Below are 15,870 nucleotides of genomic sequence, written 5' to 3' on the forward strand. Positions count from 1 at the left end.
GTAGACCACAGCCTACTTGAGTATTGTTGCTGACCATGTCTATCCCTTTATGACCACAGTGTACAGTACTATCCATTGATAATGCGCCATGTCACAAAGCTCCAATCATCTCAAACTGGTTCCTATTACATGACAATGAGTTCACTGGACTCCAATGGCCTCCACAGTCGCCAGTTCTCAATCAAATAAAGCACTTTTGGCATGTGCAGTTGGCAAATCTGCAGCAGTTGTATGATGTCTTCATGTGAACATGGACCAAAACCTCTGAGGACTGTTTCCAGCACCTTGTTGAATCTATACCGGGAAGAATTAGGGGAGTTCTGAGGGCTAAAGGGCGTCCAACAGGGTACTAAGGTTTCCTTTCACACAGCAAATGCCATATACCGTAACTATTGAGCGCACCTGAATATAAGCAGCACCAGCTAAATTGTAAAAGAAAATACATTTTGTACATATATAGGCCGCACTTGAATATAAGTCGCAGGTTTTCATGTTGTAACATGAGATATAAGAAAAACAGTAGGGAACTATGCAAGTCTGCTTGCTTTCCTGCTGTTTTGGTTACGCTCCTCTCGCCCATCTGCATTTGTTTTCAACTAAGCCGGCGAAAAATCAATAAATGGAGCGTTGGATAACGTTACATAACATATACGATGTTTTACGGCGTGTGTGTTTGTGTAGTCTTAACCGTCATACGGGTGTTACGGGTTACGGAGCGTGTTTGTGTTGCAGTGTGCAGAGACAAGAGCTGGGACACCGGGGGCAGGCGAAAAATGTAGTGGCTTGTAGTCCGAAAAGTACGGTAGGTAGAAAAGACAGTTGGACTGGACTTTCAGATTGTCAAATATGAAGATATTTTAGACTCAAAGCTTCAGAGTTAAAGCTGTGATAGTATTTGGTTGTAAAGTCCCATGTAGAGAAAATCAGTGAGACCAGAAAAAAGCCAATGTTGATGTGTTGAAGATGTCGAGCCACATCTGGCACTCTAATCATTAAAGAGCAGAGTTACTTCCCCCAGTTCTGCTTAATGTACTTCATCATTGCCAGTCTTGATAAACGGTTCCAAATTAAATTGGATTTCTGATCCACGTCATGACAAAGACAAACAGTTGGAGAAGTCAGACGAGTTGTCTTTCGTTATCTCAGCTGTGTAATTTTTGTGGGGAATCAGTCAATTTGACACCAAATTGATGGTTTTATCAAATTAATTGTTTCAACGTCTTCTTCTGTGATAGATTTAAGTGTTGTCGTTTTCTCATGGAGGCAAAGTGAGTGTTTGGAAAAAGAAGAAGAAGAAAAAAAAGACCTTTTGGCTTTCTCTCAACTTGTCGAGATGACAGACAATAAGACTGAGGTGACAACTTAATCTCATTTCAACTTCCCTTGGCAGAGAGAAAAAATGCTAACAATTTAATTTTAAGCACACAAAAACTGCGCCTCGTTTGTCAAACAGCTAATCACATTACCGAATCCTTTGTCATCCTGGAAAATACTTTTCATTTCAATAACAACTAGATTCAGCAAAGTGAAATCTAATTTCGCTTTATGTTTAAAAAAAAAAAGAAGCTTAAAACAAAGAAGAGGTTAAAATAAACACTGCACATGGCTGCCGATCAAAACTGTCCTCCTTACTCTGCATCTCCTGAGCATCAGGTGTGTCTCTCTCTCTCTCTCATGGCCAGCCTGTCTTTCACAATGTCTCTCGCTCTCTCTCGCTGACAGTAAGGCATAAATAATGTCTGCAAGGAGAGGGACAGACAGGGTTGACTGAGCTACGCCCTCGAGTCTCTTCATCTCCTGAACCTATTCAGATGTGTCTCTCTTATGCTCCTGTGGGAGGACGGGGGATGAAATGAATGCGTGTGAATGGAGGAAGGATGGAGGAAAGAAAAAGCGAGAGCGCTGCATTTGACAAAAAAAAAAAAAAATCTGCCTCCCAGGAGTGATGATGTGAGCTGGCTTCAAGCGGCTGGAGGTGACCTCGCTGCAGGCAAAACTAACAGGGTGGGGTGGGTGGAGGCGGGTTGCTAAAGGGAAGCTAAAGGCTAGTTCAGACTTGACAGGAATCCCCAAAAAAGTCAAAGCCACCCACGGCCATTACAGATGTGAAGGAGCCCTCACAGGAAGACAGATGTGGTCAGTGCAGAGACTTATTAGTGCACAGGCTGCTGCGAGCGACGGCCAGGGTTTATTGAACAGACATGCTAATAATGTGTCTCATCGTTCCTTGTAGGATCTATAGCGCCCGGCGGTAAATCAATGTCTGGTTTACAGTCTTATTGCAGACTCTTTATCTTGTCAGAAACTGCTGCTCTGTCACTTCAAGACTGCAGCTCCTGCCTCTATAGCTAAGACACAGCACCGTTAGTCAGTGCATCAGGCCGATATCGGGTTTGTGTAGTGTGGTGTTTGTTTTCTTTATTTTACCGAGTGTGTCTTGTGGGATGGCTACAGTGTAATTTGTTTGATAACTTATTTAATGCATGGTGATCAATAATAGTCTGGGTTTCTTTAAGAAGACCTACAGGGTTTTGATCAGCGGGAGCTGCAGCATCATTCCAAGCTTTGCTGGATATTTTTAAGAGGATTTTTTTTTATATATAGGTTTTGGTGGTGATGGTTGTTTGTCAAGAGCCTGAGCAATCATTTTGTTTACAAGAGTTAAAGTTATAAAACTGTGTCTGGAATTCGTCTTTAGGGTAGCTTCAAGGCTACACAGTGGCTCGCTATCGGAAAATGACAAGTCAGGCCGTTGCTAGCCGGTTAGCATGCTAATTTCAGTGAAATAAAAGACACAATAGTGACACTGGTAAAGATTTCCACCATCAGACAACTAATGGTGAATAAAGCTTAAAAAAAGTTTAAAGATAGTGGGGCTGTGAATGTAAACGGCTAATATCGCTAACAATAGCTATGTAGCAAAACTTACAAACAGCAGATTTAAAGGACAAGTTCTTCTGGGGAATAAGACAAGAAAATAAATGTGTTTGTGTGTTGGGAGGTGGTTTAGCTTGGCAACAAGAGAAGAGCTGTATTTGGATTAACACTCAACCAGTAAGTGCTTGTTGCATAGGACTCACATTTGAGCTACTTAGATGTTAGATGACAACATCATTTTGCGCTGGATAGTCATCATTATTACCCCCCTGGCATTAAACTATCATGAAAAATAGAGAGAGGTGCTTTCTGTTTCCATGACGACCAGGTAAGACATGATGTCCTCCCGGGATACGGGGAAGCAGCAACATGTTTTGTCGGGTCTTTTTTTTCATTCATTGTCCAGCATTTGTAACACTGATTAGCCATGAAAAATCCATCTTGGCCTAACGCTAATCCACTCAGGAACACACACACACACACACAGATGGACACAAATGCAACACACCACACACAAACAAACACACACACACACACACACAAACAAACACACACACACACATCCATGTAGAATAAGAAGACAAGACTGTTTGATCTCTGCCAAGAGACGGGCAGGGAAGGACGGACCAACCACCGCGGCTCTCAGAGAGGCTTTAATCGCTTCGTATTGATTGTTCTCTGTTCTCTTCTCTTTTTTTTTTGGTGAATCAGCAACAACTAGTGTGGGCCGAGGAGTTTGCTTAATATTCCCGTCTCTCCGTGAGCAGGTCAGCCAATTTCACCCTCCCCAGTGTCTTCGCTCCAAAATATCCCATTTAGATCTCATTTATATTCATACCACTGGCAGTATAGACGGTGTAGAAATATTAACTTTGCCTAAGTTGAAATATTAAATCTTACAAAAATCTCCCAGTATCCATGGAGTGGGGGGGATTTTGCAACTAAAACATTTTTTTTTTGCAGTTTGCACAACAACAATCCATAACCTCTTTGTGATTCATCACAGATTCATAACCGCAATCTGATGTTTACTTTTGGCACAGTGTGTGCCTACAGGGCTGCTGGGTCTACAATATTCCTCTTTGTGACTTTGATTGGCTTTTGATGGAGAACCCAAAGGAGGCTGAAAACAAGGCTGCAGCACATGCAAGGAAAAAATAAAACCTGACTAAAGGTGACAGCGCTGATTTGTCGCAGAGATCAGAGGAGTCGCCTTATCTGCGGGACAAGAACAGGCGACACCGAACATCACACGGAGACATTTCGTGACAAACGAGCACACCTGTAAAACAAATAACGCGTCCTCCTCCTCGTCACTCGGTGAGAAACTGTCTTCATATACAGTGCGGTGTGAATAAATAACTCTATTCTCTATGTGGAGAAGGCGATGCATGCCTGCTGACAGCTGCGGTGTCAATGTTGGAGACGAAAAACATCAGCGAGAAGGATTTAAAGCGTCAAGGTAAACAGACGAGCCGGTGAACACGGCCTTGTTAATTCTTGAATCAATCTCTCCAGCTCCACATCTGCTCAGGTGGACGGACAAAAGAATAATAGTTGTTTGTTTGGGCATGTTTAATGAACAAGTATCACACAGCCTTTTAAAAATGAGATGGAGACGTCTAATCCTTCTTGATTTAGCGCATCAAGAAAACCAGAGTCATTAGTTAAAGTTAGTGTGAGTGAGATGTGTGGAGCCATCTGGAGAGATTTCCATCCAACAAAATATTAAGATTGTTTATAATCACAGGATTTGACAAGCGCTGAAACAATTAATCAATGAACTTGTTTGTCAAACAATGACAAAAGAAAAAAAGAAAGAAAACACATCTTTTTATTTATGGTGATTATCGAGCACAAATACTGAATGTTTCTGGGCTGCACCAGACACTGCAGCATCAGCCACTCTGAAATACCTCAAGATGGACTGGATGGACTGACCTGATGTTAGGTTAAGATATTTTTGTTAGCATAAATAACTGTAGAACTACTGCTCATTCAATGCCACTTTGATCTTGTGCTAATGAGACAATGCTAACACGCTAAACTGGCCACATTGTCAGTTTTTTCCCGTAAACTAGAGCTGCAACAATTAATCAATTAATCGAACAATATTAGATTATTAAATTAATTGTCAACCATTTGGATAGTCGAATAATCGATTTTTTTAAAGAAAAAAAGGTCAAAATTCTCTGATTTCAGCTTCTTAAATGTGAATATTTCTGGTTTCTTTGTTCCTTTACAACAATAAACTGAGTATCTCTTTGGTTTGTGGACAAAACAAGAGATTTTAGGACGTCATCTTGTGGTTTGGGAAACACTTATTGACATTTTTCAACATGTTTCAAGATTTTATTGACCAAACAACTAATTGATTAATTGTTTAAATACTAGTTTAAGTAGTTGCCCTTTGCATCAATTGGCTAGCTAAAAATAAAACATGACGTCAATGAAAACTGTCCTGTGAGGAGAAGCGGCTCTTACTATGACATAGTCTGCTATTAGTAATATACAATTTGTTGTGGGTCCATTCAGAAGCTGTACAAGCTTTTCGAAAAGGACCAAAAAAAAGCAAAGTTACAAGGCAACTGGTTATTTTACTCTCTCACATACACACACACACAGTATCAACATGAAAGACAAACTGTACATCGACTTAAATAAACATGAGCTGACACACAAGAGACATGGTGGATATGAAGGAGGATGATTGTCTCATTCCTCTGAATATTTCTCTTTGTATCTCCGCGCAATGTGACGAATAAAGAAGCTGGAACCCCTGAAAACCTCAAATTAGATTCTTTGTGGGGCAGAAATCAACAAAAACACACACTAGGAGAACACACACACAGTCATTCATCTATAATTGACTATAATGACAAGGTAAAGAGCTGATCTCTATGCTGAGTTTCATTTATAGACTTCGGTTAATGGAGAAGCTTGTAAAGATTTTTTTTCTCATCCTTCACAGAGAAAAACAAAGACGTGGATTCACTGAGTCCATGATGCATTCAGGTACCTCCACAAATACACACACATACACACACTGCACTAGTGCGTTATCCATGTTGAGGCACGCACACAACATACATTAAAAGTTTGCAGCCTTTCCATTTTCACTCTTTGAAATACTTCCACTTCCACAACAGATGGCCGATGTTGACAAGCAGAGGAAGAGTTATATGTGTGTGCGCAAGTAGCGTGTATATGTGTGTGTGTGTGTGTGTGAGAGTGTGTGTGTGTGTGTATGTGCCTTATCATTACCTGTCCCCAGAGGTGGGCCTGGCAGTCAGACAGTGTAACAAGAGGCAACGACAACAGGTTCTCTCCACCAAACCTCTGTCAAGCATGACTGGACAGCATGTGGTAAGTGGTGCAAGAGCCCTGGGGATGAACACATATACAACCACACACACACACACACACACACACTGGAGGATTGCTGCTTTTTAATGCATGTGTGCTGTCTGTGTATCATACACTCTGAGAGTTGCTCTTGCCGGTGCAGCTTAACACTCTCAATGGGACCCTGACAAGAAGACAGATGAGTCTGACTGCACCCACAATCATTACCGCACTCCCACGCAAACAGTGTGTGTCTGAGTCGACACAACTTCTCAGGGATCGCCTCGGCCCATCTTTCAATCCCCCTCTCCCCCCTTCCTCCCTCCTCCTCCCTCTAGAAACAGTCTAGTGACCAGTCCAGGCTCATCATCGCTCACATCAGTCATCCCATTACTCGGGCACGCGCCATTGACTTGATGGTGTCGTAGTATTTTCCCTGGGAGCCGTGCTGGGCAACATGTGTGGTGCGGTGTGTTATGAATTGTTTCTTTGTCGGATGGGGTTTTTTGCGAAAAAATGATTTGATCCCCCGGTGCAATATGGCCGACCTTAACCTTGGCGTTTAGCTGACACCGGCTGACGGCGTGGAAACGACTTTATCCTCCGTGTTCGCTGATTCAAAGATCGCATGAGCAGCGTTGGAGACGACGTGACATCATTATACAGGACAGTACGGTGTCATCTCTGATGAAATACTTCATAAAGTACACACAGATCTTATCTTAATGGAAAAGTTAAAGTAGCTGTGTGCATATCTGATGCTGGACACACAGATCAGAGTAATGTGAACAAAGTAGACGGGAGGAATCGCAGCTCCGTTATTAAATTCGAATGTAGATTTAAATTCTATTTGTCACATTACGACCAAATCCTCAGGCAAACACTTGCAGACGACCTGGTTTCGATGAAATACTGCCTGTCTACATCTGTGAGGGAGGCTCTGACTCCAGTGAGCAGCTACAGTACACCTCTACAGAAACAGTTTTTTCTTTGGAAACTAACTGTACAAGTAACTGTTTCTGGGTTTTTGATCTAGTTCTACGCAAAACAGAATCAATTTTTTAGATAAAATATAATGGCAAATGGTCTGAGTTTACATTAATAGATGTTATGGGACTAAATCCGGGTTTATCTGACGCCATATCTATTTCTAGGTGCAAATTTCAGCTCTGAAAAACAAATTACAATGGCAGAAAAACCTGTATCTCATATATTTGGGTTGGCTAATGCTAATAGGTGCTAATTTATGTTATCTGAGGCAAATCTTCTTTTAAATCGTTTAAGATTTTTAGCTTCATCGCTCCTTTTCTTTCTCATCACAGTGTTTTTGGTATTTTTTTATCTGATTGGTTCAAACTACACTGAACCCAGCACTGCGGCATTGTGGGAAATGAGAGGCTTGGACCCAGAACCTGTTTTTGCAGAAGGGGCGTGACGTCACAAGCTTAACCAGCGGATTAATCGTTAGTGGGATTTTCCAGTAGATACTGATACAGACGTGGAGCCGAGAGCTTAACTCAACTTTCTATAGGTTACAAGTTAAAAATAAAAGTGTGAACCTCGACGTTTAATCCAACAGAGGAAAAAGGAATTTAAATATTTCTGCAGCGAGGCGATAGGCTACCGTGAGATATTAGTGAAATACAGCTCAGGGCGATACTCATCCTCGGGCGACAATTAATACCCCGTTAACCAGTTTCATGGCGATTCGTCCAACACTCATTGACATTTCGCTCAAGACCAAAGTGTTGGTCCGACAGACCTGGACTCTGGAGCTGGAAGCCACAAACAACCTTTTAAAACTCGAGAAGTGGTGTCGCACTCGCTGCCTCCAGCTCCCCTGTCTTTGCCCAGGCTGCTGTAATGTAATGACCCCCCCCACCCCACCAACACCCCCCCACGCCACCAATAGCAGCTAACAGTGAGTGGGCACCCGGCGAGCACACTGATTGCCTTCGGCTGACCTGGAAATGTCCCGCGCTCTTACCTGCGCCCCAACTGCACTGCACTCGGCGAGGCTCAGCTCAATCAGCATACAGTACGCTTCTTACAGCGGCGGCTACAGTGAGAGCTGCTCACTCCACAGTGGCAGTGAAAGATGCAGTGACAGCCTCCATAGACGGCTGCATTAATCCTTCACCGCGGCTGAAATAGGAAACTGAACTGGGGCATTACAGCAGTGTGGATGTGTGGGAGAGAGAGGGAGAGAGATGGAGGGAACAGAGCTGGGAATGTGATGTGTAAAGCTAATTTATCCTGATGCCTTGGCAGCAATATTTATGAATTAAAGACACAGGGAGCGTTTGATTTTTTTCCATGCAGATTACCCAAGGTAAGGCTGAGTGAAAAGAGAATGGATTTGTTACACTTGTGATGTACTTGCTTTCTACCGTTTTGCAGGCGGCCTGCGATTCGAGCAGCATTGTTCACGTTCTATCTCGCCCGCTTTGTGTATTCCTGGGGGATTAAATAATATCCACTGAGCGGCAGATAACTGTTGAATCATCCCCCCTGGCTGCCTTTTCTTTTTCCTTTTAAAATTTGTTTAGTGTAAAACACAATGGCCGATGCCTCCAACACACGGCGGACGTATCGCAGCATCCGACGGGCTGCAGCTCGTGGCCTAATCCTGTTATATTGACCTGTTCCCTGAGATTTGCTGCATTTTCTAAATGTCAGTGTGGTTTTGGAGAGATGAGGGACTAATTTCATGAAGCTAGACGGGGGTGCAAACACAACAAGCTCCAGCAAAGCAGTGCAGGGTTGTCTGACAAAAACGTTGACTCATGGTACGTTCATATTTCAATGCCCATACCTTCTAAAACAACATTTTTAAAGGGATGGTTCAACATTGTGGCAAATTGGCCCATTGCCATAATCCCTGTAGTTATAGGAGTAAATTCATTACCTTTAATTGTCGGTGCAAGCTTTTTTTAGAACGGCGGAGCAGAGCCGCAAGCTGCCCAGAGCTACACTACGGAGGCTAATGGGATTCCTCATCAAAATCATGAAATACACAATCCAACAACTCCAAAAAAACCTTGAAAACAACTCACTGCTCTGCTCTGCTGTTCTAAAAATAGCTTGCACCGACAATTAAAGGTAACGAACCTACTCCTAAGACTATAGGGATTATGACAATGGGCCAATTTGCCAAAATGTTGAACTATCCCTTTAAACAAAGACAATCTCTGTCCACACTGTGACACCTGGAAATGGAAAGTCCTCATTTTCGGTGCTTGAAAATCCTACAGTTGTGTGAACAGGAGACAAAAACATAGATAAAGACGACAATAAACCAACATTATTCAGACAGACAGGAGAAAATTGACCTTGTTGGAGACCTGACGATGTCTCAGCAACAGGTAACTCTCCTGTTCCTTTCACTTATCTGGATGCGTGAACTAAAAGTTAAAACGTGAATGTAACGTGTCTCTTCTTTTAAAAATAATTCAAGGCAACAACGAGCCTCCTCTAATGCTTCCCACCCTTTTTGCTATTTGCTCAGAATTTGCTGCTGACCTTACTTCACATCTTGAAGCGCTGCCACACTGTTCATGGGCTTAATTGCAGTCTTGTGGTCACACTGGAAGACACACAGGGAAGCAAAACTCTGACACACCGTCAAGCGAATGCATTTAAAAGCAAGTACATCAGCACTGTGAGAGGGTTAAAAATGACAAATTAGACCTGTACTGACATCGAATCTGCAGGAGCCACAGTAACCACAGGAGGCAGTCTCGCTTCGATCCTTACATTATCCATAATGTCTGGCTCTAATGAGATTTCACTGTGTCTCTGGGAATGTAATTGTGCCCTATGTTCTCTTACACACCCATCAGTGTTTTGTGGAGATCCTAATTACATCCTACAGGGCGGGTCTGATTGCTGGTGGCAGTCTAATCTAATCCTCACCTCAGAGACTAATAAAAACCATAACATTGTGTACGTACGTGTGTGTATGTGTGTGCATGAGTATAAAAATGGGACATAGCCCTAGGATTTTGGGTGACATGAAAAATTAAAGTCATATTACAGTACATAGGTGATTAAGTGCATGAATGCATGAGCGTGATTCATGATCAGGAGGAGTGTAAATCACCATGGGGATGTTTAATTACAGACGAGCACGTAATGAAAGTTGGCAAAGCAGACAAGATATCCCAAGAGAAAGTGACGGCTCTTTCAGACCTGTGACATTAGTGAAGCAGCAGCCGACCGCTGCATGAAGGAGCTTTGATGTATTATTCAAAAAGGCCAAGGAGAACCTTTGGAGAATGACCGTGCACGTAAAGTGGTCAGGGACGCCGTTTCTTGGACTACGGGCTAAAGGAGGATAAATCAAAGAGCAATTTAAGGTGATTTATTGGGACGTCGCTGATCCACTGTGACCCAGTGTTGGACAGGTCCAACAACAAACAATTAAAGATTTAATAGTAGGCTGTTTGTCTATTTCAGACAGCTCCTGTCTTTGTGTTAAATTATAGTTATGAAACATTCCTGAAATGTTTCCAGAAGAGCACAATGTATATTTTTTGCAAGTAAGGATTTTGTTTCCGGCCAAAGCTTCGAACCAAAACCTTCACCTTATCTCGTCTAAGTAGACAGACAGCTCAGAAATGAAGAGATTACAACCCCGCTATTATTGCCGAGCGTTATTCGCTCTTGAATTATATGTTTGCCTTTAAATGCAGCAATTTTTCATCGCTAATTACATTTTTCTTCTTGCAGTCGTGCACTTCAGCGGCTCTGACAATAACAGGTATTTATCTAAACCTGAGGACACCTGCGGTAGTCGGTGTCAAAACAACATTACGCATTAGCAGAGTGGAGAAAAGGCTGCAGATGAAAGAGGTTTAAATAGACTGAAAAAAGTTCAATCAAACTTTCTGACACTGAAAACTGAGTATCGTTTTTATTATAGATATCGCAGGAAGTTGTGAGTAATAGCATCTACATGACAACACCGAGCAATGAGACAGTATTGGAGTGTTTCTTCCCTGTGTGGTTGATTACAGACCTTTTCGGAAACACTGTGCAGGAGAGCTGGCACAGAGATAAATAATAACAAATGACTAACTATAAGAGCTATTCTTCATCAGGCTGTTATGAAACAGAGCGAGCGGATGTGCATCATCTCACAGGCTACACTACTGTACTGTGACTTCTCCTCTGACCTGAACAAAGATGCTCTGATAGGATTCCACTGGAGCGTCTCCTGAAATAGTTTCCCTACAACGGCACGGATCCCAGACCTTTGCTGTCAAGGTTACGATAATAAACATGAAGTCAAGCTTGTGGAAAGGTCACAGTCTGATTAGATGTTAGAAAGGATCATGAGATGTTTCCCAAACTCCGGGGCCAAATCTTGTGGCGACTGCATTTTGGAGACCAATCGCACCACAGAGCCGTAACGCGACGGGTCGATTTCAAAGGTTCCTTCAGATTGTTGCGTCCTCCAACAAGGGCACGATCTACAAAAGGCCACATCTTCATGGACTGTGCCCTCTGAAGGATGAGTTGGAAATGAAATTTTGGTTTGGGTTGTGCTTTCTTGAGGTTAAACTTGTGGAGAGGTCACAGTTTGGTTTGGTGTTGGAAAGCTTCACAAACTGTTCCATGATCTCAGCGTCCACATCTTCTTGAGGATGTATTTGAGGGCCAATTGTGTCAGGTAACCATGGTAGCACAAGGCTACATCTGGACCGTCTTTCACATTATACGGAGGTTGACATCTTCTTAGACTACAGTTGACAGACAGCTTCTTGAACCCTACTCCCTCCTTCACAGATGGACTTAATGCCTTAAGTCTATGCAATATCTGACCTTTGTAATGTACTTTACATCACAGCTGCCTTTACTTTACTTGAATCCTCAATACGTTATACATAGACCTGCAACAATTAATCGAATAAAGGGTTTGAGTTGTTTTTTAAGAAAAAAAAAGTCAAAATTCTCTGATTTTAACTTCTTAAATGTGAATATTTCTGGTTTCTTTGTTCCTTTACGACAATAAACTGAGTATCTCTTTGGTTTGTGGACAAAACAAAAGATTTGAGGATGTCATCTTGTGGTTTTCAACTCACATCAATTAATCGTTTAAATAATTGACAGATGAATCAATAATGAAAATAGTCGTAGTTAGATAGAACTTAGATAGTTGCAGCACTAGTTATATATTGACACTGCCTTTAGGTTTACTTTTACATATCATTTTACTCAATATTCCTGAATTTCGTTGTGAAACCACAATGACAAAAAAACTTTATTATGTCCTTTAAAGGATGTGACCCCTAAATTAGTACCCAGCTGTTCTTAAGAGGAAGTTAGAGGTCCATCGTCGTCACAGTTACAATGATAAACACAAGTTACGGCTATAAAACAATCACCGTCTATTGAGTTTAATTGGGAGGGAATAAAACAGCGTCCATCCACTCGACCTCGACTTTGCTCTTTAAACTATTTCACCTGACTTCCTCCTTTGCTCCAGACAGTCATAATTACTACAGCTGCTAGAGGTCACCCCATAAATAAAAGGTAACTATGGGATGTAATGAGCTGCTGGCAAAGGCGACCACGGGACAGTCTCCTCCATGAGGAACCTACTGAAACAGATAACAGGATTTTAATGTGCCTTTGGTGAAAAGTGAAAAACACCCGCCAGTGAACTGCCTGCTCTGAGGACACTGAAAAAGAGTGTTTTTTTTCCCCCCTCCATAATATTTGCTTAATATACATATCAATCATGTCAGAAACAGCTTTACACTACAAACAGCCAATCGAGCAAACACGAGCGGAGCAGCGGGAGAATATCAATCACTTGGACGATCACTGGAGGATATAAATATTTCATGAAAAAAAAAAAGTAAGACATTAATTTGATATAGGCTTGGCTGCTTTTTGAATAAATCCCTGGTGTGACACTGAATCGCACACCCACACCGTCACACACATACAAACACACACACAGGCTAAGACTTTGATCCAAAGCCTCTTATAGGGGGTTTTGCTGATTTTTCACCCCAAAATGAGAAGCCCACAGATCCTCCGCCTCTCAGCTCTCGACGCGAGACACCCCGGTATCATTAGCCGCGAGGATCAAAGACGCAAAGACGGGCCGGAGGAGTGAGTCCCTGACACGAGAGCTTCACGTCCAGTGGACAAAGATGACAGGCGTCGAGATGGAGTTGGGAGTTGATGCGACTTTACATGACTTGAGCATCTACAGTACATGAGTCCTCTGGACGCTGCTGCACGTGGACACGATTAAGTGTCTCCAAAGAAAACCACAGCACTCACTTATGCAATCCACTGTACTTCCCACTCAGACCCCTCACCCACCCCACCCCCCGCTTTGTAATACAGTACCTGAGGGGACCGTTGTGTCTGTGACACTCGACAGTGACCTTATCATACGCTACGGTATTTTTCATTTCCCATGACACCACCATAATGTTGAAATAGGGACTCTGGGATTTGCTGTAATATTTATGCAATAGCCTTTCCAAATCCAATTTAGTCCACTCAGTGTAGCACAAATTGGATAATAAATATTGCATACTTAAATGTCTGCTTTACAAAGAAAAAAGGGGGAATATATGTGTTTGATTCAAAGGTTAAACTGAAAGTGTACAGCAATTTTCCACATCCTCCAGAGAGAAAACAAACCTGCAACCTCATGTACCCTGGAGGTGCCACATCAACAAACACCACCAGACATCCAGTCGTACATCTAAAGCCACAACTGACAATTATTTACAATGGTGATTATTCTCTTAATTAATCACTGGGTCTATAAACTAAGAGAAAACTTCATGTTTTGGCTGACAACCAGCTCCATACTCCATAGAGTTTAGATGTTTTGTTGGAAAAGGTTCAAATTTAAGAAAACTACTTTGAAAATTACTAAAAGAAATTCATTAGTTACCAAATGTTGCATGAAAATCATCTGTTGATTGATTAACTAATGACTTTATCTACACATTAAATTCAAAATACGTGAATATCAAACATAAAATGTGCTTGCAAGCACCAATTTAATGACCAGATAGAGCATTGTCTGCTAAATATCATGATAGTTTGACAACAAAGATCAATCCAATCTAAACTAGCATCTAATCTAATCCCATGTTTATGTTGGAGTTTTACAGACAACAAGATTTCCTGCAATCCTCAAATATTGCACAGCATCCCTGTTGTGGTCTAAATGTTATCATTAGTTGGCTAAGAGACTGAAAGTATCCAAGAGATGTTTTTAAAATCCGTGTGCACTTGAATGAACACTGGAATGTGTATTTTACCGACTGCCTCAAATGTAACACACCCCCAAACTACAGCACATAGCAACAGGACCCGACCACTCAACACAACCGGAGCATGTCTGTCTGCAACACCTTCGTCCAACAACGACGGTGGGAGGAATAATTAATGCAACAACAATAAAAACACATACTTATTATAATAAAAAAGTTCATTTTCTTTCCCGTGGCTCGTTCACAGCACCGAGCACGAGTGGGAATTATCAGTTTTTTGCAAGGAGACAATAGGTCTGCTGTCAAAACGTGCAAAAAGAAAAAGAAAAGCTAACGGTTTCTAAAAAAAAAAAAAAAAAAATGTCCGAAAAACCGTAACTACGACATGCGGGAAAGTTGGCGTGAGGAGGAGGAAGAGGAGGAAGAAGAAGAAGAGGGGGGGAGAGAGAGAGCTCACCTTGTTTGACACACTTGAGCCGGACGGGGTCTTTGCTGTGTTTGACCACAGCATGGACGTCCCTGGTGGTGAGTCCGGCCACCGGGGTGTCGTTGACTTCCAGCAGGAGTTCATCCTGGAGGAGTTTACCGCTGTGGCAGACCGCTCTGCCCGGGAGAAGCTCGCCGATAACCGGGAACTGTCCATTCTCAGCGCCGCCCTTCAACTCCAGCCCCAGCTCCCCCTCCTCATTCCTGCAAAGGACACTCTCGTGGACTTTGTTAGTCCAGTGGTTCTTCCTCTTCTTCAGGCTCTTGGACATGGCTCCAAACAAGAAGAGGGGGAAAAAATCACATGAGTGCGGCCGTGCAAGAAGTTTTAGTCGCTGGCCGGAGTAAAGAGTAAAACCCACGGTGTCACCGTTAACACTGTAATGAGTCCAGTTTCAACAGTAGACGCCAGTTGTATCCATGTCAGCGCACACACACGCACAGCAGCTGGATCATCAGTCTGCTACAACTGAGAGCTGCTCAACTTGTGACGCCTTCAAGTTCAGCCTCCGAGGTCGGAATCGACAGGTTCGGTCGAGAAAAAGAAAAAAAGAAAAACTCAACTCGTATTTCGACAGCTTTTTTTATGCTGCGAGATTTAATTAATTAAATTTATGTTTGCAAATTCATTAAGTGTCTATGACTAATAAGTGAACCAAATGTATGACCATATAGGCTATCCATAAGACAAACTTAAATCCCATTAGAAAAATAAGTTTGAAAGTGCCCCTAGGAAAATAATGCAATTTATATATCAACATAAAATTAGCAAAATGAATCAATCCATCGTTCTGTGCAAATTATTTTTCAAAGCTAAAGTTGCAAAAAAAGTGTGTAATTTGGATTCATGAAGGAGATGTGGGTTTGCAACTCCCAAACTTCGAAGTGTACAACTTTTACGAGGGGTCCC

General features: G+C 42.2%; 1 protein-coding gene across 11 annotated transcripts in view; it reads right to left on the minus strand.

The window, feature by feature from the left end:
• magi2a (membrane associated guanylate kinase, WW and PDZ domain containing 2a) overlaps nt 1–15,426 on the minus strand; it is a 263,837-nt gene extending 248,411 nt beyond the window's left edge. For 7 of the 11 annotated variants that reach the window (XM_085769104.1, XM_085769110.1, XM_085769101.1 and 4 more), the window contains exon 1: nt 14,932–15,413. In XM_085769104.1, coding sequence (XP_085625230.1) covers nt 14,932–15,232 — 301 coding nt within the window. In that variant the 5' untranslated portion in view covers nt 15,233–15,413. Of the gene's footprint in view, nt 1–14,931 lie in introns of all 11 variants that reach the window. The other 4 variants (XM_085769103.1, XM_085769108.1, XM_085769100.1 and 1 more) reach the window with 2 other exon arrangements.
• Between the last annotated feature and the right edge of the window lie 444 nt (nt 15,427–15,870).

This window comes from Trachurus japonicus, chromosome 23 (assembly GCF_045865225.1).
Source record: "Trachurus japonicus isolate A0001 chromosome 23, Traja_1.0".
In the NCBI taxonomy this organism is placed as follows: Eukaryota; Metazoa; Chordata; class Actinopteri; order Carangiformes; family Carangidae; genus Trachurus; species Trachurus japonicus.